The 27,743-nt window shown below is 38.9% G+C and overlaps 1 protein-coding gene across 3 annotated transcripts in view; it reads left to right on the top strand.

Moving 5' to 3' along the window:
* Window positions 1-27,743, top strand: part of SGCZ (sarcoglycan zeta) — a 726,451-nt gene that overhangs the window by 671,031 nt on the left and 27,677 nt on the right. For all 3 annotated transcript variants that reach the window (XM_075258762.1, XM_075258761.1, XM_075258763.1), the window contains 2 exons: window positions 9,480-9,602; window positions 19,374-19,446. In XM_075258762.1, coding sequence (XP_075114863.1) covers window positions 9,480-9,602; window positions 19,374-19,446 — 196 coding nt within the window. The remainder of the gene's footprint in view (window positions 1-9,479; window positions 9,603-19,373; window positions 19,447-27,743) is intronic.

Here is a 27,743-nt window from a genome sequence, read left to right as displayed (position 1 = left end):
TTCCATGCTACAAGGCTGCAGTGCTAACCATTGAGTAACCACTAAGAGGCTTGTCCAGGCCCTCATAATCTCCCGCCTAGATTGCTGCATCACCCTTCTCCATGGACTCCCAGCTAACACCCTTTCCCACCTCCAGTCCACCTTAAACTGCGCTGCTCACTTAATTTTTCTTGTGTCCGCGGGCATGCGCAGTCGGTTTTGTCATAGGCCCGAGGCCTAGAAATCTGAAGCCAACCCCCGGAAGAAGACGCATCAAGACCCCATTCCTGAAGAAGATGGAGGCTTCTCTTGCTGTTTGAACGCTAGGGCCCGCCCCCAGTGCTGCAAGAGAACTAATTTGCATATCAACGGAAAACAGGATTTTAACCGAATGGCGATGCGGAGAAGACATCTAAAGGTAGGAGAAGAGTAGCCTTTCTTAAGGCTATTCTGACGTGTTAGGGAGAAAAAAAAAATGGTAGAATCCCTTTAAGAACTCTTTATGTTGCTGGTATGTAGGCAGTCAGTTAGCCGCTATTTCAGGAGGGTTTACCTAATTTTTACTACTGCTGAGGTCAAGCTAATATGTCTATAGTTTCCAGCTTCTATTGTTATCCTTCTGATGGATGGGTACAACATTGGCCTTACTTAAACCTTCTAGATAATCAACTGATAGGAGGAGGGATTGGCTAGATAAATAAGTTAGAGGCGCACTTATGTATCCTTAACCATACTGTATGAATATTATTATATTTTTTTATTTTTTAACACATTATTTGTAAGCATATAAAAGGCTTATTAGCATAATGCATTAAGTATTGACACAGGTCTGGAAGCTTGGTGACCTATATGATTGTTTGAGAACATAGTGATGCTCCTGGGACCCAAAAATTTGCATCAGGCAGCTCAACTGTAACATATATTTTATAGTAATGGTCTCCTGATTTGGGAAGGTACACCCTACAGACCCTTAAAGCTCGTTTGTAGTTATGTCTTTGATCATGCTGCAATCGCTATTAACAATGACAGTTACATTTAGTTGTTGTTATTAGGACTATTAGAACAAGCTGTCATTAAAAAGGTGTGGACATACTTCAGGGCATCACAGGAAAACAATATAAGGCTGCACATAAGCCAACTTATTAACCAACTTAAAGTCATTAAGGGATTGAAGAAATCCCACAGGAGGCCAGGGAATTTATGAACATTAAAAAGTAAATCATACTCACCTGTCCATCATGTTCTAGTGTCCAAATGAAACTCTGTTTGGGCGCATTTTGTGCCTTTTTAGCGAGAAGTCCTGCACCACACATGACCACTGAGGCCGCTGTATGGTAGGACCCAGTGGAAACTGGGAAGTGTGAGTGACTTCACTGGGTCCTTTCCAGTGGCCCCTGGCATGTGTTAGTGACTTCATTGAGTCCTTTCCAGTGGCTCCTGGCATGTGTGAGTGACTTCATTGGGTCCTTTCCAGTGACCACTGGCATGTGTGAATGACTTCACTGGGTCCTCTCCAGTGGCTCCTGGCATGTGTGAGCGATGTCACTGGGTCCTTTCCAACCTCCACTGATTCTGGCGGTGAAGACAGTGGCAGAAAGACAAAAGCATTGCACACTTTCATTCATTGCTGGTACTGCATGGTAGGGTTCACCAAGCCACTGTCACTTATAGTGGAAACCACGGAACATACAAGACTGATTAAAAGGGCCAATGCAGTATACAGTATTTACTTAGCAGACCTAGGTTTATAGAGAATTGTCCACCAATTACACTTTACACCTAAATAATTGTTTTCAAACCAAATTTGTAACATTTTGTTCGCAACAGATGTTTTTCAACCACACTAGTGTATGAAACAGGTTAGGCAGGATGGATCAGGCAGGGTGACAAGTCTTTCCTTTATATCCACTCCTGTGTTTGTCTCAAATGAAAATACAACAAAAACTACCAAATGTCCTGATATTGTTTGATTTAAGTTGTAATAAAACCCACCCTTTTGACTTAAAACTAGGGTTGAGCGATCGTGATCGGAATTCCGAACATGATCTTTTTAGGTGGGATCGAGATCGATAGTATTTCCCACAATGCCTTCACACTGAGTATATAGTGTATACTCAGTGTGAAGGCTCTGCTGCGGTTCCATAGGAATGAATGGAAGTAGCCGGCACACAGCCTTAACCCCCTGTGCGCCGGCTGCCTCCATTCATTCTAATGGGAGACTAAACTAACATCTCTAGTAGCTACTTACTTCCAGAGATGGCTGCTCCACTGCTCTTCGCCTTGCTGCCGCTCCAGCTGAAGTCTTCTTCGCCTCGCTGCCCCCTGCCTCCCAGGTTAATTCATAGAGGGACAAATGACACTATCTGCCCAAAAAAATAAACACATAAAATTTCACTTTTATTGATATCCTTTAAAACCAATCCAAAAAGTAAAACAAAATGATTGTGTTCCACCTGTTCAGTCCATACAAAAGTGAAGAAATAACTAGGGAGGGGCAATTGTATATACACCTATATACAGTTAGGGCCAGAAATATTTGGACAGTGACACAAGTTTTGTTATTTTAGCTGTTTACTAAAACATGTTCAGAAATACAATTATATATATAATATGGGCTGAAAGTGCACACTCCCAGCTGCAATATGAGAGTTTCCACATCCAAATCGGAGAAAGGGTTTAGGAATCATAGCTCTGTAATGCATAGCCTCCTCTTTTTCAAGGGACCAAAAGTAATTGGACAATGGACTCTAAGGGCTGCAATTAACTCTGAAGGTGTCTCCCTCGTAAACCTGTAATCAATGAAGTAGTTAAAAGGTCTGGGGTTGATTCCAGGTGTGTGGTTTTGCATTTGGAAGCTGTTGCTGTGACCAGACAACATGCGGTCAAAGGAACTCTCAATTGAGGTGAAGCAGAACATCCTGAGGCTGAAAAAAAAGAAAAAATCCATCAGAGAGATAGCAGACATGCTTGGAGTAGCAAAATCAACAGTCGGGTACATTCTAAGAAAAAAGGAATTGACTGGTGAGCTTGGGAACTCAAAAAGGCCTGGGCGTCCACGGATGACAACAGTGGTGGATGATCGCCGCATACTTTCTTTGGTCAAGAAGAACCCGTTCACAACATCAACTGAAGTCCAGAACACTCTCAGTGAAGTAGGTGTATCTGTCTCTAAGTCAACAGTAAAGAGAAGACTCCATGAAAGTAAATACAAAGGGTTCACATCTAGATGCAAACCATTCATCAATTCCAAAAATAGACAGGCCAGAGTTAAATTTGCTGAAAAACACCTCAAGAAGCCAGCTCAGTTCTGGAAAAGTATTCTATGGGCAGATGAGACAAAGATCAACCTGTACCAGAATGATGGGAAGAAAAAAGTTTGGAGAAGAAAGGGAACGGCACATGATCCAAGGCACACCACATCCTCTGTAAAACATGGTGGAGGCAACGTGATGGCATGGGCATGCATGGCTTTCAATGGCACTGGGTCACTTGTGTTTATTGATGACATAACAGCAGACAAGAGTAGCCGGATGAATTCTGAAGTGTACCGGGATATACTTTCAGCCCAGATTCAGCCAAATGCTGCCAAGTTGATCAGACGGCGCTTCATAGTACAGATGGACAATGACCCCAAGCATACAGCCAAAGCTACCCAGGAGTTCATGAGTGCAAAAAAGTGGAACATTCTGCAATGGCCAAGTCAATCACCAGATCTTAACCCAATTGAGCATGCATTTCACTTGCTCAAATCCAGACTTAAGACGGAAAGACCCACAAACAAGCAAGACCTGAAGGCTGCGGCTGTAAAGGCCTGGCAAAGCATTAAGAAGGAGGAAACCCAGCGTTTGGTGATGTCCATGGGTTCCAGACTTAAGGCAGTGATTGCCTCCAAAGGATTCGCAACAAAATATTGAAAATAAAAATATTCTGTTTGGGTTATGTTTATTTGTCCAATTACTTTTGAGCTCCTAAAATGTGGAGTGTTTGTAAAGAAATGTGTACAATTCCTACATTTTCTATCAGATATTTTTGTTCAACCCTTCAAATTAAACGTTACAATCTGCACTTGAATTCTGTTATAGAGGTTTCATTTGAAAACCAATGTGGTGGCATGCAGAGCCCAACTCGTGAAAATTGTGTCACTGTCCAAATATTTCTGGCCCTAACTGTATGCCCTATAGGATATTGAAACCCTCACTCCCTAATAAACCACAGTGGCTTTTTTCCAAACAGCAACTTGTGAACAGGACCCAAAGCATGAACTGCCAGCAAATCACTCCCCCCTCTCTGAGGTTACTGGCCTATTGCCACGCCAACAGAGAGGAGAGAGGCACTGACAGTCAGGTCACCGTACAAATGCTGAACTGGATGATAAGTCCACTGACTAACTGGGAATTTATGACTTAGTCCCCCCTGGTGTCCACTTACCTCCAAAGATGGCTGCTCCGCTGTTCTTCACCTCGCTGCTGCTCCAGCTGAAGTCTTCTTCACCTCGCTGCCCCCTGCCTCCCAGGATAGGAGAGTGTGGGTGGGTTAAGAGAGTGTGACTCTGGCTACTTAGTGATTCACTACACAGCGTGGATTCTAACAATTCTTAGATTCCATGCTGTATAGTGAATAGGATTGCTTTTAAAATCCAATCTCCGATTAATAAAAAAAATCCCATTGACTTGCATTGGGATCGGAATTGGGATCGAGATCGGGTTCGAATGAAAAATGATCGGAAATCGATCCTGAAAAGTCAGGATCGGCTCAACCCTACTTATAACTTCAATTATAAAGCATAATTTTGCTTTTGAATGACATGTACAATTTATATATTAATATGATTCACTGTACATGAAAGGTTTTTCAATTGTGAAATGCATTGAGTTTGTCATTTTGTACTGACCCTGAGTTACTGAGTTACACCTTGTATAACCCATTCATCCATTGCTGTATAGTTCTATAGAGTTCTGTGAAGATAACTTATGAAATACTGTGTATTTTAGTTAGCCTTCCTTTTACAGTATATATTACTAAACTACAAGTATAGACTATTATATTGTGCCAACATGCTGTATAAACACATGCTATAACCATTATGAACATATATAGATTCAGTGCATTCATTAGTTTTTGTGTGTATATTATTCTGGAACATAAGCAGGCCCCTTCACATGGCGTAAGCGCTCGGTTCATTCCGAGCCGTACACGCGAGCGCTTCTGAACACTTTCCATTCACTTCAATGGGAGCGCGCGTAAAGCCGGCTTTATGAGCGCTCCCATTGAAGTGAATGGGAAGTGTTTAGAAGCGCTCACGTTTGCGGCTCGGAATGAGCGCTTATGCCGTGTGAAGGGGCCCTTGGTCAACATGGATTTTTGCTAGCTGTTTTAATCCACATATAATAAAAGTTTCTTCTATTACTTGGAAGCAAATGTATGTCTCCACGTATTAGGTTTTTACAAACAATTAATCTCTGCAAGACCAAATTATTGAAAGTTCTGACTTAGGAAATAAATTACATTTATCATTATCACCGTGCGAAACTAAATCTTTTCTAATTAAAATATCTGCATGTGAGGAAAATGACCTTAAATCACTTTTTAAATAAAAATATTAGGAAAATTACCCAATATATGGTATTTTACATTATTTCATACATAGTCATAATAAAAAAAAAAAACAGTAAAGACTTGATGTACTTAGATTATCACGTGGCTGTAATTTTGCAGTTAGTTTTCTATATGACTGAGTGTTGGGAATTACTCCAAGCATGTTGTTCCTATCTGATTTTACAGTACAATAAACAAATGTGTCCCATCTTGACTTGTCTTGAATTTGGTTTAGGACTACAATTTCTTGTGGCACTATTTCTATATAGTATTGTGAAATTCCAGCAAAATCCTTGACAATTCACAGTGTGACCACCAGGGGAGCAGCACATAACCATACACAGCATATTATGTTGTGATATAATATTGCGAAATCAAATTGTCTTGAAAAGCTTGTTATGTCTTAATATTCTACTTTATTTTTTTCTTGAAAAACTGGAGTACTTAATCAAATACAATATAATTAAACTGCGGACACATATGTAGGCCTGAACTAAATATTTCCTTGCTCACATTAGCGCTGGGATTTAAGGATCAGCGAAATATAACACATTGCTTTATGTGGTTGTATGTATTAGCCAAGCTCTCCCTGCTACACTGCTTTGTATTTTGCAGAGGGGAGTGGCTGTGTTTGGGGGAGTGGCTAAAGGTCAAATAAGGCGGTTCTCCTCGGAAGGAGGGGAGTGCATTATTGGTCTTTAAAGCAGGATGATCCCTGAATGGAGCACACATGGGTGTGTAGAGGAGATCTGTGATTGGGCTGATGTCACCTGGAGGCGGAGTCTAGCCCTATATAAGGGCAGATCAGTGATCATTCTGTTACTGCCGGCATCAGAACGCTCACAAGCTGACATGTTATAAACAGCAGTTTTTACTGCTTACTGCTTTGTATCTTTCTACCCCCAATGAGTCTGTTTGATCAAATGTGTAGGGTACTTGAAAATAACAGATCAGCTAGATAATTTTGTGGGTTCTTGTCTGGAGTCCTGCCTCTCTCTGGTCCTGTTGGCATGGCACAAGGCTATCAAGGATAGGGGTGTACATCTGTTCTATAGTCCCTTGATCTGAGTTGGCAAAGTAAAGAGCCTATGTATTTTTGCCGCTTTAGAGGAGGTTGCAGCATACCTATCATATTTTCTTTAGGTGATAGGTTCTACTGTTTAATGTTGGGGGGTAATAAAGTCATATGAAATTTTAGCCCTTTGAGTTATTTCTTTATTTTTAAGAATGATAATAAAAGTGAAGTTTTATTCAATCAGAGTCTCTAGTCTGAGTCTTCTGTGATTCTGAATTAATTTGGGACTTATGGTATTATTGAGTTTGTGATCTTTAAATAATTCCATGGCTGATCAAGGTTGGTGCCGAATTTGTGTCCCTTTCCTAATAACAGTGTCATTGATGCAACTATCAACAAGATCTGATAGCAAGCTAATGTGTATGAGGTGACCCCCCAGTGTCCCTCAGTGTCTATAGTTAAGATACAGGTATATAGTTAGATCTTATCACAGAACACAACAAAAAAACACTGAAAAATCCATTGAGTTGAGTTGAAGTCCTAGTCGCAGTGTAGTCAGTATGTAAAGTGTTGCTACATCTATACCCAATGCTTTGTTCAACCAGGGAAATTTGGACCCCACTCCTCCTATGGTATGAGATGTATATGATCAATTAACAGATTTCCTCTAATTTGCACTTTCAAAAGCACAATGGGATTTTGACCCCTAGTAATAAATATTACAAAAGCTATATAATTACTCTTTCAGCCATATTTATTATTACACATTATATACTAATTATTTGTGCTTTTAATCTTAAGCTCCCATGTCTTGCTGTTGGAAAGGATTGGAAGGAGCTGATTGGTCATAAAATGAACATATAGTAGCACAGCACAGTGGCTCAGTGGTTAGCACAGTACAGTGACTCAGTGGTTAGCACTACAGCCTTGCAGCACTGGCGTCCTAGTTTCAAATCCAACCAAGACCAACATCTGCAAGGAGTGTGTATGTTCCTCCCCCCGTGTTTGCTTGGGTTTACTCCGGTTTCCACCCATACTCCAAATTTAGATACTGAATTTAGATTGTGAGCCCTGCTAGAGATGGTATTAACAATATCTCTGTAAAGCTCCGCAAAATATGATACATAAGATAACAAAATATATAATATATTATTAAAGAAAAAAATAAAATAAAGGATGGTACTGTATCAAATTATGAAGGTAAATTATTATGGTAAATATAATAATTTTGCAAGTATTTCTATTCTGGGCCATTTTCTAAACTACAGGTTTTAAGATTATACTTCTCTTTATAATGTTCTTATATATTGTAATAATCTGCTGTATTCTTTCCTTTTTTTCATTTTCTGCCCATCCAGATGATGTTTGCTTCATGATTTAACAGATTATGACTCCATTAATGTCTACTGGTAGATAATTTCAATAAACCAACGCTTGAAACATGTTCACTGTCCATTACTTCTAGACCTTTTGTGGAGATTTACAGTATATGTATCTATTCACAAATCCTTCCATTTGAGGTTAAAATGAGAGAATATTGCTTTGTTAACACACTCATAAAAATGCCTCATTAATTTGACTTGGCTCTTGAGTGTTATCCTGTGTACAATGTTCCTCTTTATCTTCTGTCCTAGCATCTGCTGTACAAAACATCAAATATTAGCTGCATTGCATCTACTACAATCATTGAAATGAGTGGGCAAAGCACTGTATATATGTTATGTGCCAATCAATACTATATTGACCTCTGTTACACCTCTTGAATTAAATGCTATGAACTCACTTAGCAGATCACTTTATTCATTTACAAAAGGTAGAATATGCATTCACTGTATAGAAAACAAGCTGACATATGAGCTGTTATAGTCATTACTAAGTTGTTACAAAGATAAACCAATAACTAAAATAGAAGCTGCAGTTTTGAACCACTTCAGAACAAATTTAAATTATATATTTCATTTTTTCAGGAATAAATATTGACAGCCTATCTATTAGACTAGGCCAAGGATAGGGAACCTTGGCTCTCCAGCTGTTGCAAAATTACAACTCCCATCATGCATACTTGCTCTGCTGTTCTTGGAACTCCCATGGAAGTGAATGGAGCATGTTGGGAGTTGTAGTTTCACAGCAGCTGGAGTGTCAAGGTTCCCTACCCCTGGACTTGGCCATAAATATGTGATTGGTGAGAGAGGGGTTGGGGGTCTAATGGACATCAAAGCAGACCCCAGCCAATCATACATCCTATTGAAAGCCTATTGTGTGGTCTTCAAATGTCCATTTGACACGACATACCCGAAAGCAGCTACTGCTGCATCTAGTCCCCACCAATGTTTTCACTTCTGGTGAAGCACCAATAAATTTTAGATGAACATTAATACTGGCCACATGGTAACATCAAAACACTTAAGCAGTAATGACATACAGCTGAAATTAATTGTCTAACTAATTGGATTGGATACAGGTATAGCCCCATTTTGTATACAATATGGCCCCACATTAAAGCAACCGGTAAGGGTCTGAAAAACTGGACCATCATCAATCAAATCTATCTCTTAATATAAGCTACATTACTAAAAGTGGATACCGTTTTATTATCTTATCATATTCTATACATATAATCTATACCATTATACATATTAATTCATCAATTCAATATCATGTGATAGGCTATTTGCATTAAAGGACTTTCTACTGACAACAACCATTTGAAAAATATACTATTTTACTGGTATCTTGACAGTTTATCCATCAGTTATGTTCAAGCAAAGTCATGCTTTGCTAAGTAATGGTAAGTGCACACCATCTATCAAGTCAGCACTTTTCTGGCCCTTTAGTAAATCCACTCTGATACACTTTCCTTCAAATGAATTTATTCTCTCTTTGGATGCAGGTGCAGACGCTGTGGAAGCACAGTGTAAAAGATTTGAAGTGAAGTCAAATGAGGACGGGAAGATGCTGTTCTCAGCGGATGAGGAGGAAATCACTATTGGTGCTGACAGACTCAGAGTCACAGGTAGAGCTTCTGCAACTAAACATCATATTAAAAGTAAAACTTATAGTCAGTTAATATTTAGGCACTTTCCCTGTGTCAACAGAGCGGGTACATTTGGAGTATAGATAGTAAAACTGAAAAGCAACAAACAAAATCAAGGGAATATCTATGAAAAAACAGAAATATTGGAGGAATAATGGAACAAAAAATCCATGTACAGTACAGGGGTACAAATAATAAAAGATATAGATTTGTTCATGCCTAACTTCAGGACTCCAATTTGTCATGCAACCAATGCAATACCAATTCAATTCATTTGTTGGTTACACGTTGTGCATAGACTAGTTAATATATCCATTTATGAAAACATATCATGAATAGAAAAGCTGCTTAAAGTTTACCTAAACTTTTAAAAAACTTTTACATTTCTGGCAGAATTTGTGATATTAATAAGTGTTGTAACATACTTTAACAGATTTTGTCTCATTTTTGTAAAATCAGGTTTTTTTCCCTTCTGTATTATTTTTCTTGTTCCTCCCACTGCTTCTCATTGGAGTATGGTTGTACGTCACTTGTATAATGCAGGGAAGTTGTGATCAAGTTGTGATCAAAAGTATCCAGACACCTGGCTGAAAATGACTTACAAGTTTGTGGCGCCCTCTATCGGTAATGGAGGGGGCTTGCACCCCTTGTTGTTTTGCGTGGCACTATCACAGCACAGGCCTACATTGATGTTTTAAACACCTTCTTGCTTCCCACTGTTGAAGAGCAATTCGGGAATGGCGATTGCATCTTTCAACACGATCGAGCACCTGTTCATACTGCATGGCCTGTGGCGGAGTGGTTACACGACAATAACATCTCTGTAATGGACTGGCCTGCACAGAGTCCTGACTTGAATCCTATAGAACACCTTTGGGATGTTTTGGAATGCCGAGTTCGTGCCAAGCCTCACCGACCTACACCGATACCTGTCCTCAGTGCAGCACTCCGTGAAGAATGGGCTGCCATTCCCCAAGAAACCTTCTAGCACCTGATTGAATGTATGTCTGCAAGCTGTCATCAAGGCTAAGGGTGGGCCAACACCATATTGAATTCCAGCATTACCAATGGAGGGCGCCACAAACTTGTAAGTCATTTTCAGCCAGGTGTCTGGATACTTTTGATCACATAGTGTATATCTCAGTATTATGAAACATAGAACAGTAGTTTTGGTGTAATATGAAATATGAGATTCTATGATCACATCTCCCTGTATTACTTCCAGAGATATCATCAGCAAAATACACAGTCTGGATTGCCACATTTATAGGCAGTTGTTCCTAATCCAGACAGTGTTTTAACTGATGTCTCTGGTAGTCAAGAAGAACTTCAACCTTGAAGTTTTATGAAGGATGTGAATCTTTTCTTTCATAAGACCACTGTTTTATATTTTATAATACCTGAGATATAACTGTTTGACGTGAACCTCCAGACTCAGCTATTCCGTATTACCCAAATCTCTGCCTCTCCATACTTCCCATGAGAAGCAGTGTACAGTTTTCACCTCTCAATAAAGCAATAAAGAAAAAAAATATTTCAGGATTTCACAGAAAGGAGCAAAATGTGTTACTAAAGTACATTACAATATTCTTTAATATGTTGTCATAAAATCAAATGTTGTTTGAAAGTGTAGGTAACTTGTAATACACATATCAAGACATATCTACCAAGAGTCAAAATAACAAAACAGATGTGACTGCATTTTATATTTTCTCAAATTTGCTCAGGGTACAAATTCAACATAATATTGGGACATTTTAGCAAAACCTTCACAGATTGCAATTTACACAACCAAACTACTCAGATGTAAGTTAGAGATCATATGACAGAGTATTACAAAAATCATGTTTTTTTTCAAAAACAGTTATCTCTTGCCATACATCCGTGTCCAACCAAAGGGAAAAGTAATGAAGGATCTGTGTCATTTAAGGAAGTTGTTCCTTCTAATCCAGAGGACATCTTCTTGATTCAACTCTTTGAGTTGCAGAAAGTGTCGAGGGCATCCAAACTCACCATGGGATTATTTGGAATAAGTAATGAATTTGCAATACATTAAATTGATGCAAGTTTAATTTAAATAGCACTTAAAATGTCTGGTCACAAAACTCATCTCTATATATGCCAGATTTCTGTAGTATTGTTGGTGCATTTGTGCAGTTGCTAAATCTCCCAGGTGCATGCGGTACACTAACAGTAAATACTGGAGAGAAAGTTTGACAAGCAATGACAAAAAGAGAGGCTTCGACATTGCTTAAGCATCCTGTTGCTTTTGCTGTGCCAAGGGGTTTTATCACATCTGAGTACAGGTAGAACAGACTGGTGATGTACTGAGCACAGTAAGAATGAATTTATTTTTCTTATGTTAGAGGTTTCCTAACTCTTCTCTAAGTGCTTCAGTGTGTATGAGTGAATTATGGGCATGCTTCATGATTTACTGTATATCATTATGTTGAGACCAGTACAAGCACAAATATTGTGAAGCACTACAGCAATGAGAGACTGACAGCTTATTGAAATCAATGGCCTTCACTGGTAGTTCTACATGGTTTTATTTACTTGTAGTTTGCTGGAAATTTAGAGATTTTTTTTTTTCACTTTTACTTGCTTCACCTTTTTGACACCAATATAATTAGCTGTCAGAAAATAACTCAATGAGTTTATCTACAATCCAAGAAAAATGTATAGATAAAATAATAATAATAATAATAATAATAATAATAATAATAATAATAATAATAATATACAAACTATAGTAACAACTGTACTGTACAATACAATTAATAGCAAATATAAATCTTCAATTAAAGTTTGCACAATAGACACAAACCAATAAATAACAAACAATACAATATATCCTAGATAATATCCTTTCGTATCTCCACCTTGGTATGAAAGCGGCCAGAAAACATCATACTGAGATGAAAACCACTAATAATTAGGACCACCACTGTTATCAAGCATCATAAAAAGAGCAACCTTTTATCCTTCTAATACAACAATTTATTTAAACAGGAACTTCATTCCCCATCACCAACTCCAGTTCTTTGCATCTTTGAATAGGCGCTGCGACAGTGCCCCTAGTATTCAGAAGTAATCACAATTATGCTCTCTACTTTCATTGTCCACCTTACAATGGATAGTATAATTGTGCTGAACGTAACAGAAATCATTGCTCGTGAAGGGTACAAGCTAGAGAAAAAATTCCAACTGTGCCAGAATCAGTGGTGACACTTATTAACAATACTGTCCAAGCCTTTATTAGCAAATTTTAATTAGTTAACCTGACCACAGAGCCCTACAGAGCAGTGAGAGAACTCAGTCTCCCAGAGAACAGTGACTGATCCCTCCGACCTGTTATTACAGGACAGAATGGGAATCTCAGAAGCGTTGTGTAAACAATGGGACTAACAATCTAACATAGTAGGCAAACGAACCAGCATTGCTAAGGCATTGTATTTAGGAATTTACATAAGCTTGCAGTATAGATGTGATCCTTGAGATGGGTATACCCCTTTAAAACATACCTCTGGTTTCCAATTAACATATCAGAATAAATGATACTCCCTCCTATTATTGGAAGGGAGGAGTATCTTAAACTATCAAAATACAGTGTGCATAGAGTAATCTGATAAGTAGGAGGTCATTTTACTGAAAAAAGAGGGAACCAGAACTCAGAGGAATAATGCCCGGAAGACTAAGGAAGCGAGCACTAGAGATCTTTACTACACGTTTACTGTGAAACCAAATATTCCTTTAAGAAACAAATCATTTGGTAAATGGATAATCTCAATTGTCCCACAGCATAGGAGGACCATGGGCAATGTGTCAAATAAAAGCACACAAAGTGTCAAGATCTGTTAGACCTTGAATGCCATCTCGTTGCATATTTTCTATTATATACAATTTATTATTAACCTAAAACACACATTAAATGAATAGGAAAAATATTCAAAATATTTAAAATAGTTGAAAAAAAAAATAGATACAAAATGAATCAATATTTGTGCTCTACAAATATGACACAATGTAAAAAGTTAAAAACTAATCCAGGACACCAGGAGCAGGGGCTTATGCCATATAGATGTAGCCATGTTTAGCATGACTTTTAGCACAATAAGGCCGGGTTCGCATCTGTATTTTGGTTTACGTTCGGGGAGTCAGCTTGAGGACCCTCCGAATGGAAACCTGTACGAATTAAAAAGTGGTTATATAAGGAAACCACACTGACCCCATAGTCTATAATGGGGCCCATGCGGTTTTCACTCGGTTTCTGCACAAATCATGCAGAGAGAAAAGTACTGTTTGCAGGAATTTTCTCTCTGTATGTTTTGTGCGGAAACCACACAGACCCCATTATAGTCTGTCAGAGTTGTCAGGTTTTATCAGGTAGATTGTATAGTCAAATTGGCACAGACAGACAGATACACACATGAATCATGAATGCTTCAATGGTATCTGGACAGAGTGGACAGGGCTCTGTGAGGCTCCACCCAGAGACCATTTATTTTATAAGCTTGAATACATAGAGTACATTGATCAAGATATGACTAGTCATTAGCATCTAATCAAGTTGCTCAAATAACAATTCTTAGAAATTAGGCAAAAATACATGTCAAATAACCCTTGTCGGTTGACATGGCCCTTTTCCTATGGTCACATTGTATGAAAATGATAACATCTGGTTTCCTAAATAGGACAAGGCTCAAGATTACAAACTGGACCAAATGTCTGTTGTATCAGTATTATCAGTAGCCATATTATACTACAATGGAGACTAAAACCTTGGTTCAGACGTTTCACATATAAGAATATAAGTACATATATATAAGGGACTGAGAAACACTCTAACAAGTCTATGGGGTTCACAGGTTTCCCAGGAAACCACTTTTAAATGCATATAGGTCTCCATTCGGGGGGTTGTCTCCAAGCAGACTCCCCAATGGAAACCTGAATGCAGATGTGAATAGGGCCTAAGTAAGCAGTTACTAATACCTGTATCTCAACTTTTTCCATTGCTTTCAATGGGTTTTGTTGTGAGTTATTGAGCAAGTTATCAATTTATAGCTGAAGGTAACTACATCTGTATGTGGATCCCCTATTACCACAAACAAAAGCAGACTAATATGCCCCACCAAATTTTAACTTTCTATTGATAGTAAGAGACAATGGAAAATATGTAGCAATATGCATTGCTGAGAAATTCAGAAACAAATAGGGGTCTAAAATCCCCCAAACACTTATAAATCTAATTTGTTAGAGTTACTGCTAGCCAGTGCCCCACTCTATCATAATCCATATATTTTTGATGTTTCAGCCCTCCTCATGTTCTTCAATGAACTTAGATTGTATCAACTTTCTAACTATAAAGGGTACCTGAGTTTTCATCAAAATATCTGCAGGGCTTTGTCAGACAGTTTTCTGGCTGTATAAGACTTCATAAATGCAGAAAGAACCTATATGTCCCCAGAACAGTTAGACTCATTCTATCTGAGGCAGGGGGAGTGGACAATATAGAGCAGTCTCCCTCCTCATTCATTTTTACTAATAATGATTTCTTTATATGTAATTTTGCCAGGTGTAACTGTAAAATAGCAAACACATAGTGAACATAATACAGGAGAATGGGATATAGGGGTCCTGGACTTCAAATCTTGATGTAGGTAAAAAAAGGAACCTGACGCAGAAATCTGAACAGCTCATCCTATCAGCAATAAAACAAAAAATTAAAAGTAGACAGAAATAAATAGACTCTTCTTAGATAACTGAAGACTCATCTCAGCTTAGTGTACATACAGGGAAAGCTGTGTGCAGACAAGTAGAGGCTGTGGAGAGAGACATGTCCTATTATGAGCCTACTGGTTACTAAAGACAGAAATTACTTAGTAACAGGCAGTGAACATTAAGTTAGCAAGAAGGGAGCAACCAAGTGTCAGGAAATTTAGAAAGATTTTTTTAGGTGGAAAACAGAAACATTTTTAAATAAACTGTATTACGTTTTGATCCAGAATCACATGCTATATTAAATGAGACTGAGTTCTCTGAAATGTTAGTTACCATTTATACCATCTCATAAGTTTTAACATAATTTTCTCAACCATCCTCAGTTAACTTTCTTGTTATGGAAGACTGGTGATAAATTATTTGCTAAACAATATCTGAAACAACAGATGTAGAGAATCTTTTCAATTCTGATTAGTAAAATTAAATGGAAAATGTGAATAAGTGGTAGCGAGACAAGGCAATACAAAGAACCTTATACTTAAAATAGTGTAATTGATTCAGAATATGTAAACTAGTTATTGGAGTATTGGTTGTGTATTGTTATGGTGAATAAAGGGACATATTTAATGGCTCTCAACTATAGAATGAGAGACTAATCTCTGTTAATATTTTCTACAGGAGCAGTGTTGTATTCTAATCTTCTGCTCTACTGCACACAACTCAAGTCTGTCAAGTGACTTATTGCTCCACATTTATGCACTTAACAAGTTCCAAGCAGTCCAGTACAGATACTGCTTTTCCTTTCAAGTGCATTTTTTCCAAGATTATCTACACTAAATAAAGTAAAAAGACATAAAGTTTGCTTCTGTCTTCAAAACAATAAAACACCCTATGCTCTACAAGATTTTTGTCGACATTGTACAAGCAGTTCTCTAAGGGAAAGAATAACAGGAAAAGAAGCTACAGAGATTCTTGTTTAAAGTAGCTATTTGTTTTACAAGTGCACCCAATAATGATCCAATCCCTCTTAGTTGTAACATCCTTGTCTTACATACATTTTACAATGTACATTTGTTATTCTTTTAAATCCCAAACCTTTGCCTAAATATATTTTTTGTTTTTTCTTAAAGTGGTATTTTTTTTGCACAATGACAATGAGAAAAAAAACCCCTAAGGCTAAGGCCCCACGGGCCGTAAATGCAGTGATAAAGCGCTGCGGGAGAACGCATTGCGGTTCTTTCCGCAGCGCTTTTAAGAGAAAGTTCACAGAGTTTACCTCTGCGGACTTTCTCTTAACATGATATCTACAGGAAAGCCGCCGGCGTTTCCGTAGATATAATTGACATGCTGCGATTTCTAAAGCCGCAACAGCTTTGCAAATCGCAGCGTGTCCGCACTGCGTTTTTTTCTGCAAAGTGGGCATGGGATTCGCCTAAGGCTGGATTCACACAGGTTTTTTCGGCCGGATTTTGACATGGAATCCGTATCAGAATCCGGCTCAAAAAACTTCTCCCATTGAATTCAATGGGTTCCTTTTTCCGCGAGCAGTTTGTTTCCGCTCGCACAAAAAAGAAGCGACCTGCCCTTTCTTGCCGTGGATTCTGCAGAGGAATCCAATGCAGGTTTCGCATTGTGAACACTCTCCCCTGACTAGGCCCATTCATTTGGGCCTAATTCCGGAACGGAATGCTGTGACTGAATGCTGATGCACTGCATCGGCATCCAGACACGGCTAGCTGTTTTTTGGACCGGATTCTGAGGCGGCCTCCACGTCAACATCCGGTCCAAAAAACCCTGGTTGAACTAAGTCTAAGTAGTATTCACAATGCTGATTTTGTGACCTGTGAGTTACTATGTATCCCTGATATATTAGTAATGACATCACAGAGATTCCTTGTGCACAGGGACTTGGAAACATAGAACATTTGTCATCTTGCATTGAGACATACAGAATCACTTTACTGAGCTGTTACCATTAGACCACTGTTGTCAGTGATCTGTATATGGGGACAGCAGGGAGCACATAGATGTTCACTGATAACTTGTGACCCCAAATTGATTATTTGTGTTTTTTCCATGAATCGGAAGTGAACCTGATGACTATGATTTACTATGTAAAGTTTTCTACATTGGTGTCTATATGCACATCATTCAATAAATATTTTTGAAACTGAAACAATAAGAATATAAAAAAAAAAAAAAGCATGCCACAGGTTAAGTCATCCTGTGTGACAGGGTCTGGTACTTCTAGTGAGAGTCATATGCTTATCAATATGTTAATGTCAAAATATTGGGTGCACTAAACAAAATAAATACCCTTGATTGTGCCGACAATTTTAGTCTGTTCTACCTTGGCCCTATCTTTCTTTACTATAACTGTCTGTACTTGTATGACTATCATAATGTACAGAGGATAAAGCAGAGAGATGGATTTAAAGCTACAGTAGGGTTTTTGTATACACAATATATAGATGTAGCCATTGTAAACTTGAATCTGATAATTTACACATTGTGATAACTAACTAGAAAAGCCATTGAGTTATGGAAAAAAAAGTTGTGTTATAGCGACTTGTAACTGTTTTCTTAACACAATAAAAGGCATGGTTGTTAGGTTTGGTTACATCTGTACAAATATTTAAAATTGTTATCAATTGGAAGATATACTAAGTATTAAATTGTAGATTATTAGGTTGAGTCATACAGATATGTACCTTAGCTGTGCACATAGTGGAAAATGCTATGTGTATCACAAGTTAAGCAACTTTTCTCAATTTTTGTTTGTGTGACCAAAAGGGGAAGGGGAAGTTGCAGCTTTTCAAGACTTTTGTTGGCAAATTGTGTTGAATTGGTTTCAAACCTAATAAGGGTCTGTTCACACAGAGTTTTTTACAGGCAGAAAAAATCTGCTTCAGGAATTAGGAAATGGTATTTTGATGCATTTTTTGAGTAGATCCAGTTTTTGACGTGGTTTTTGGCACATTTTGTTGCTCCAGCACACTGTATGGACCTGGAAGCTTCTCTTTAAAAAAAAAAAAAAAACGCTAGCGGTTTTGGAAGCAGCTTTTGCAAAAACTGCATCAAAAACATGCCAAAAAACTGAGTCGCGTTTTTTTCTGCTTCCCATTGACTTCAATGGGCTTTTCCAGGAAGAATCCGCCTATAGATAGATCATTTCACTTTTTTTTTCCTGCTAGCTGAAAAAAACGCTAGATTAAAAAAACTGCTAGAGACTCCCATTGACGCCCACCTCAAAATCTGCCTGCAAAAAAGTCCATGTGAACAGTCCCTAACCAAAGTAGAGATCTCTTGAGTGTGACCATAGCCATACTTGTGTGTTCTAAAGTAAATATGATTCCTAAAGAAAGGAGAAGAATAAAAGACATCTTTATATAACAAATTTCGGATAACCACTTCAAAAACAGCTCAATTAGGTCACGGCCATTCCCGAAATTATGGATGAGTCTTTCCAAGATTTCCCAGAAGATAACCTCTGACATTCAACCACAGAATGGAGGTCATAGGGAGTTGCCACTAGTAACAACTGGAAGTAAGACTAGTAGCTAGAGGAAGTGACTCGCAGGAAAGGGGATGTTTTATTCTGAATTGTATTTTAACCATTGCTTATAGTGTTCCTGTAGCAGGAAAAATAAGGTTTAATTTATCACTTTAGACTTGCCATAACCTAGTGACCTAGATTATAATATTGTACTGTATTTTATTGCTATTGTATTAACATTTGCAAATTCTAGGTCATAGCTACTTTATTCTATAATTTATTTTTTTTAAATAAAATAAATTAGACTTGTCGGGTTTCGTAATTTTTTTTATTGAACAGTTTCTCTGTAGAAAAACATAAGACTAGTTCCTTTTTCACTGCAAAAAAAAAAAAAAATCTTCCTCTTCCTCCCTAAAGAGAAGGAGAAAACAATTGCTTTAAAGACAGCTTTGTGGGCATATTTCAACGTGAAAGCAAACTATTACTTTAAGAAACGACTGAAATGATCGCTGACATGAGATGTTTTATTGCAGGAACAGAGGGAGCTGTATTTGGCCATTCAGTGGAAACACCACATATACGAGCAGGACCCTCACAAGACCTCAGGTAAGAATATATAAACATGTTTATAGGAGATAAATGTATTAAACATTATATATTATTTATAGCTTTTTTTCAATATGAATTTTTTGTGCTCTAGATAGGTGAAATTGTACTGAATTGTAGGCCATAAGCATCAGAAATAATAAACTGGTGTTGGAAAAGGACAGTAAAGGTGGCTGTGTTTGCTGTCATACTACTCATTTGAGTTATGTTATGTTTAACCTCTGGGCTATCTATTTTACTCAAGCCAACACTGTAAATCACAGGTTAAGTAAATGGAATTTCTGATGGTTTAATAACAGCCTACATCCCTGGTGATTATATAGTAATATTAGTTCTTATATGATGGATTTTTCCATACATACATTAATTCCTCTTTTTCAAAACTTACACCAATGGCTCAAGGGGCCACATTTTACATCAGTCTTGCTGTACTATACATTTTTTTTTTCCATTTATTTCTAGAGATGAGCGAACAGTAAAATATTCAATATTCGTTTCGAATAGCCACTCAATATTCGACTATTCGATCGAATTATAGTCTATGGGGAAAAATGCTTTGTTTCAGGGGAACCCACCATTCGACTCAGGAGGGTCACCAAGTCCACTATGACACCTCAGCAAATGATGCCAACACCTCTGCAATGCAACTGGGACAGCAGGGGAACTACACACTTTCCACACTCAAAAAAAACCCTGTATCAAAGTGAAAAAATACCTGCAAACCTTCTTTCTTCCCCAAATGGATGGATAGAAACCCAAATTTAAGCTAAAGAAACATTAACAAGCACCCCTTTAAATCACATTTCCCATGACAACCACAGATGGAATAGGCTATGGGAAATCCAACAGTACCCACCCTGAACTGTCATTGTGGATGTGTGTGTGTGTGTGTGTGTGTGTGTGTGATGTGGTAAGACCTTCCAAAATTCACTTTTATGGCCCTTAATGTGAGCTCTTCAAAATTAAGTTACAGTCCCTTAAGCTGAGCTACCAGCAGAGATTGAGGCCCTTTAGGTGACTTCAGCCTCTTACCAGCACAGTTTTAGGCCCTTTAACTTAGTTCAGCCTTGCACCAGCAGAGTTTTTTGCCCTTTGGGTGAGTTGAGCCTTGCACCAGCAGAGTGTTAGCCACTTTAATCACCTGGCAATTTTGCCATCACCTGGCAATTTTGTGGTTGTGGACCCGCAAGCAGCATTTTCCGTCCTCAGTGATGATGATGAGACACCCTTGCCATCAGGACATGCTATTGTCATGTGCGGTTTGCAGTAAGAGGAGAGGGAGCAATTGGAAGAGGAGTTGGTGGACAACGAGGCCACCGACCCTAGATGGACAGGGGTGATGTCTAGCGGGGAAAGCAGTGTAGATGTGGAGGCAAGCTAAGCAGGAAAAAAGGTGGATACAGGCATAGGAATGGACAGGTGTGATGTCTAGGGGTGAAAGCAGTGTAGATGTGGATGCAAGCACAGCAGCAAAAAAGGTGGCTAGAGGCAGAGGCATATCCAGAGGCAGCAAGGCTAAAGATTTTCCGTGTACTAGCCACTCATGCAAAACTCGCCCATGTTGCCAGACTAATTCCTCCAACAGGCTAACAACTGCCATCCTGTCCACACCCACCAGGGGCACACTCTCCAAGGTCTGGGACATGTTAATGGCACCCCCTGGCCAAACTACTGCTACTGAGGGGCCTAGAGTCACCAGGAGGGACAAGTATAGGCGCATGTTGCGAGAGTACCTGGCCGACCCCAGCCCTGTCCTCTACTCTACACCCTACATTTAGTGGGCCTCCAAGTTGGATTTGTGGCTGGAACTTGCGTTCTACACATTGGTGGTCCTTTCCTGCGTTGACGCCAGCGTGCTATCTGAAAATGTCTTCAGTGCAGCTGGTGGTATCATCATGGATAAGCACAGCTAGCTGTCAGTGCTGACCGACTGACGCTGATCAAAATGAACAGCAACTGGATAGACCCATCATTTTCATTTCCAGCAGTGTCTAGCACCCTGACATGAAGTTTGATGTGTCTGCTGACCCTCTACAATTCTTCCTCTTCCTCATACTCCTCCATCATCAGCGTTGCACAATTATGCTCCTAGTAGGTTCCATTCACACTAATGCCCCCAAACTCTTTTAGTTAGAGGCTCAATCCACCCTGATTCCCCCAACTGTGCTGGTTAGAAGCTCATTATAAGTCATGCTACGTAACACACTGGCACACATGGCTGACTTCATGTTAACTTGCTTTTCAAGAGACAAAGGCATAGTTCACATCATGGAGAGCAAACAATAATGGATTTTTGCAATCCTTGACCCCCGGTATAAGTTAAAAATCTCATCCTTTGTTCTGGTACAGGAGAGCAAAAAAATCGCACAAATGATATGTAAATATGGAGGCAGGCTAAGCAGCAAAAAAGGTGGCTACAGGCAGAGGCATAGACAGGGATGATGTATAGCGGAGAAAGCAGCGTAGATGTGGAGGCGAGCTAAGTAGGAAAAAAGGTGGCTAGAGGCAGAGGCATCTCCAGAGGCCAAAGATTTTCCATGTACTAGCCACTTATGCAAAATACGCCCATGTTGCCAAACTTATGCAAGATCTCACTGTGTCTTTGAAGAGTCCTCCAAGAGGTTCAGCTTTGACGATGCATTACTGATTTTAACAATCCTGCTCCTGTGTGTGATGCAAGAATCCCTCATCACCATCATGGATAACGCATTGTACGCTGAGGAGTCGGACAAGGGAGCAGAACCATTCCAGCGGGATAGTCAGTGCACACTCCTGTCCACTTCACAGTGTACATTGATGGAGGAAGAGGAGGATGACGAAGTGGCAGATGATTTCATTGTCACACAGGAGGCTAGCGGCACCCTCTGGCCGAACTACCACCACTGAGGTGCCTAGTGTCACCAGTTACATGACAAATTTAGTGCGGTTTTCACACTTTGCAAGTCTAAATTGAGTAGGGGCTCTGAAAAGAGCAACCTTACCACCTTTTGCGTGCACTGTCATTTGGAAGGCAAGCCCTGGGCTCAGTGGGAGAGAGCAAATGCAGGACAATCATCGCCCGGTGTTGTCGATACTGCCGCTTCCACTGTTTACACCAGCCTGGACACCTACACATCTGTCTCTGACACATTGGGGAGTTCACCCTCATCCGCCCTTTTGGCCTGTACCATCATGTGCCTCTTCCTAGCCTCCCCATCTCCCAGGCTTTTCATTGCAGGCAGAAGTACAGTGCAAGTCACCCACATGCCCAAGCCTTTAACGGCGTTATCTAAAAACTGCTGGCCCTGGAGATGTTGGCATTTATGCTTCTGGATACCCAGGCCTTCTGTCACCAGATGGTAGCTGGGGCACCTCCCTATGCTGGGCTTAGCCGTTACTAATTCTCTTGGTGTGCTGTCCCCACCTTGCACCTGCACGTGTCCCATAACATCAGTCGGGCCCAAAGTTCTGCACTTTGCTGCAAGGTCCACTTGACCGCCGACGCATCGACAAGTGCCTGCGGTCAGGGATGCTGCTTATCTTTAATGACAGGCCGGGTGAATGTAGTGGAGTCTGGGACCGGGGTGCAAACTGGGGTGGCCTATCTCCTCTCCCAGCTCAAAATTCATGGCAGGGTTTCTCTGAAAGCCTACTGCTGCGCTACAACCTCGACCCCAACTACGAGCTGGATACGCTGTACCACTGGCGTGGGGAGATGTCAGCAGGCTGTGCGGAAGCTCATCATTGGGGGACAGACAGCACACTGCCTCCGATGTCAGGGATGCCATCTAGGATTATATTGCAAAAAAATAGAAAAAATCAGGGCACTCACCAGCCAGTAGTAAAATTCACCAAACTTTAATAATCTTCCATAAAAATAGGTACTTGAACAGCATTTACAGACAGGGTTAGGGTAGATGGAATGCAGAAGAAATGAAGCGACGACCGTTTTGTGCTAAATGCACTTCATCAGGCTTCCCCCGTCTGTAAATGCTGTTCAAGTACCTATTTTTATGGAAGATTATTAAAGTTTGGTGAATTTTACTACTGGCTGGTGAGTGCCCTGATTTTTTCTATTTTTTTGCACTATATTGGACTATTTGTTTAACAGTGGGCACCACCTGAATGCCAGATCATCTAGTTTGAGATCCAGTAATTTGGTGTATGTTCACACCCACAGAACGGTGCCGTTGCTTTTGAACTTTTTTGCACTTTATAGGATTATATGGCAATATGGTTTTCCCCACCTGCACCACACTGCACTGCACCTGGGCCCAGGCATGTTTGCGTATGTGATAATGACCAGAACCTGGTAGCAGATCTGGAGCTTGCCAGACTCAAACACGGTCCACACATGGCCCACGTTTTCAACTTGTTGGTGCAAAGGTTCTACACCATTGTGCCTGATATACAGGTCAAAGTGCGGCCATTTTCATAAGTGAGAAGTAGCCTCTGCCAGGCTGAAAACATTCAGAGCACACTCCTGTCATCTTCGTACTGTTGGCTGGTGGAGGAAGATGAGGGGGATGAATTGGAATTTCATGTCACTGTCCCACACAAGGCTTGAATACCTCAAATGGCCTGATATTCGATCGAATACCTATTCGATCGAACGGTGTTTGCTCATCTCTAGTTGTTACATGTGTGGTGATACTAAAAATGCATACGTTTTTATTTTCATTTTTTAAACACTCTATAATATTTTAACATATATATTGTGAAAAATTAGTTTTCTGTGTATTTTTAGTAGATTTTTAAGCTATTTCATTAACTTATTTAACTCATTTTACTTATTTTAAAAGTCCCCCTAGGGTTCTTTACCACTAGGGTCACTTGATCCAATACACTATAAGGGAGCCTGCACACGGAGTTTACGCTCGCTCATTCTGAGCGTAAAACTTGTTCAGAGTGAGCGGTGTAAAAAACAGATCCCATTGACTTGAATGTGTGCCAGCATACGCACGCTCCCCATTGAAATCAATGGGAGGCTTTTTTACTTATTGCTTTCAATGTGATACGCGCGTAGACGTACTTTAAATCAGGATGAGATGGATGTATTGTTTATACTGGCCTTGGAGGGAGGGTATCCCGCAAAGATAAATCCAGAGTATAGAGGAGGAAGATATAGAAAAAATAGAGAATTGTATGATGAATTAAACAAAGACTAAAATATATTACTTATGCAAGATATAGGTCTAGATAAAAAGTTAGTTGTCTGTTACAAATATTTTATGTTGTATATGTTATAGGAATTATTGATATTGTTGATATTTGTATGTCTTGTATGTACTGTATATGTGATTGTATATCATAGAAATTATTGACATTGTTGATACTTGTATGTCTTGTATGTACTGTATATGTGATTATATATCATAGATGTTATTGATGTATGTATGTCTTTTATAGAAAAATAAATGGTGCCCCAGTGGGGGTAAACAAGTTAAAAAAAAAAAAAATCTATATACACATTGGCACGACTAAGCAAGACTGAGCATGTGCATCCACCTAGACATATTTCCTGAGATGGACACAAAAAGATTATTCAATAGAAACTGCAGGGGCCGCTATTCTAACAATATTACTGAATACCATGATATGTAAGGATTTTTTTTTTCTTAATTTAATTGAAATCTGTTTTTTCAAGTATAACTAGAAATGTGCTTATATTTATGGGCTGGATTTAACTATAAACATTTGTCATTGGGTAACCCCTTTAATAGAACATGATTTATCATTAGAGTAGAACATTTTATTATTAAAAAGTTTGTACTCAATGTCAGTAACATACCTAATATGAAACTATATAAAATTTGCCCATGACTTTGTCAGTACATGACATTTTAATATTATTTCTGAACATTTTGTCTTTTTTTCTGAAGAAATAGCACCATAGAAAAAAAAGGACTGTGAAGGACAAAATGTTTGTTCATGCATTATTCATAACGTTCTAAACAGAAATGCCAATCTAGTGCAAATAGTGGATTAACATCTTGAAAGGATTGAGCATTTTCCTTAGTTTACAGTATAAGGGCAATAACATGACATACAATATGCTTAATGTCACTTTGAGGTCTGTATATGTTAAAAGGGATCTGTCTATCAGTAAATAGTATCGTGCATATTGTTATGTACAGATAAACCAGGAATAATCTGTGCTAGGAGATGTTCAATGAATTCACAAATGAGAGAAGATGGCTTACTGTCCCTCAGTAGCACTTATTATTATAATTAATTATTATTATTATTATTTATTTATATAGCACCATTAATTCCATGGTGCTTTACATTTCTCTTAGTTGTAGTTAATTATATAGCTGATATTAACTGGAGTTAAACCCAAACCTAATTCTACGATGTTCAAGGCAACGGAAAATCGAAAAGTTTTTGTAAAATATGTTGTTCAAGTATTGATCAATAAAACAAGTCTTGTTTCCCTTAGGTACTCTTCTAAATGAGCTATTGTGTGGCTTCATCTATGTGTCCATACCGTACAATGTATTACATGTTTAAATAGTTGAATAATGTATCCTTTAATTTTAATGTTCCATAGAAAGGTATACAAAAGGGTAGGTAGGCAGTGACTTTTTATAAGGAGCAACAATGCTACCCCCAATACTCCAAACTGGTCATTTGCATATTAAAAAATAAAAGAATATTTCAGAAACTGGACCAAAATTTTCATGGGGAAAAAGGTGTTACATTCATATGAGCCTGTATTGTTGGCTTAACATGCTTCACTCTGGTGACAGACTCCATTTAAAGCACTGTGCCAGGGTACAAACTATGCTACATCTATGTTTTCCCTCTGTTGTTTGTGCGCCCTCTTGCCACGTACACACATATCACATGGAAAGCAATAGGTTAAAAAGCCTCCCATTGATTTCAATGGGGAGCGCACGTATGCCGGCACCCATAGAAATCAATGGGATCTGTTTTAACGCCGCTCATTCTGAACGAGATTACGTTCAGAATGAGCGGAGCGTATACTCAGTGTGAAGGCTAACATTGTTAGCTTTTCCCACAATGCTTGGCCAGTAGCAAAGTATTGTGGGAAATAATCACCGATCTCTATCGCACCTAAAAAGATTGTGTTCAGAATTCCGATTGCGATCATTAAATTTTCTCAATCGGAATCCGTTCTTTTCCGAACACGATCGCTCAACCCTACTCATCTCTAATAAAGAAATCTTCTCCGCGTATCTTAAGAACTTTTCACAGTCATATGACTATCTGTAATACAAGTAGCTGTTACTGGAGCCTCCCTGCAGTGCCTTGTCTTCAGTAGTACAAATAGGCTTATTAAGCTCTGAGACTTGCCGAAACCTCATCCCATTTACTGATCAGAGGCTGAAGATGGAGCAAACCAGCAGATTAACACCTTTGTTCTCTGTAGGATTTTTATAGAATTGTTTGTGCCAGGATCATGTAGAACTGACTGGCAATAGTAAGGACTACAATTCTTCAGTATTCTTAGCTTTCTTTTCTGGCTTCTGTAGAAAATAATTCTCAGAGTCGTCTCAAAATTAGCACAGGTAGCATTACAATGTATAGCAACGCCTCTATAATAAAGTTGTAGGCAGATAACATAGGATCTACTATTGACAATACGTTTTTGACACAGCGCATCTTCTCTGCTCTCCTTGCACAGTGACCTTTGACAAGCCAACATGCATATTACCTAAACTACCAAGAAAAAGACACAAAATGGGAAATCACAATGTATACAAAAATATAAAAAAGTTATTAGAAATATCTCTATAAATAACAAACTGTTGTATATTAATAGGGAAAAAATATAACACAAAGTCACTGTGGAGTGGTGACTAAAACACCAAATATCCTCTCTGCCCATACTAAACCCAGATCAACTATTCCAGATAAAACGATGACAAGATGCCTGATGCCATATCATAAAGCATAAAGCACAATATATGTAACCAATAATACCAAATTCCATAGACCAGACAATATAGCACAATGCATAAAGTCAATAGTAACAGATGATAGATAAATGTTAAGTACAATATGAGCAAAGCAAAGTATCCAGAGACAGGTTTATAGATAAGGGGTATGAGAACTGGAGTGCACCGAGGGGGAAGACTAGTGTAAACGCTCCAAAGCGAGTTTGTCCAGGACAATGGCTTCTTCAGGAGGTGACCAACAAGCATATTACAACATTCTCCAATAAAATTCAATGTACCATGTTAACAGATTGCAAAAGCTATTGAAACAAAAGGAAAAAAAGTTGAGTAAAAGTGTTGAGGAATTTACTTAATGTGTTAAAAGTCAATTTAAACTTGGTTACATCTGTATTT

This window comes from Leptodactylus fuscus, chromosome 1, assembly GCF_031893055.1.
Source record: "Leptodactylus fuscus isolate aLepFus1 chromosome 1, aLepFus1.hap2, whole genome shotgun sequence".
NCBI classification, from domain to species: Eukaryota; Metazoa; Chordata; class Amphibia; order Anura; family Leptodactylidae; genus Leptodactylus; species Leptodactylus fuscus.
The sequence above is the reverse complement of the archived record's forward strand: the minus strand, read 5'-3'. Positions and strand labels throughout refer to the sequence as shown.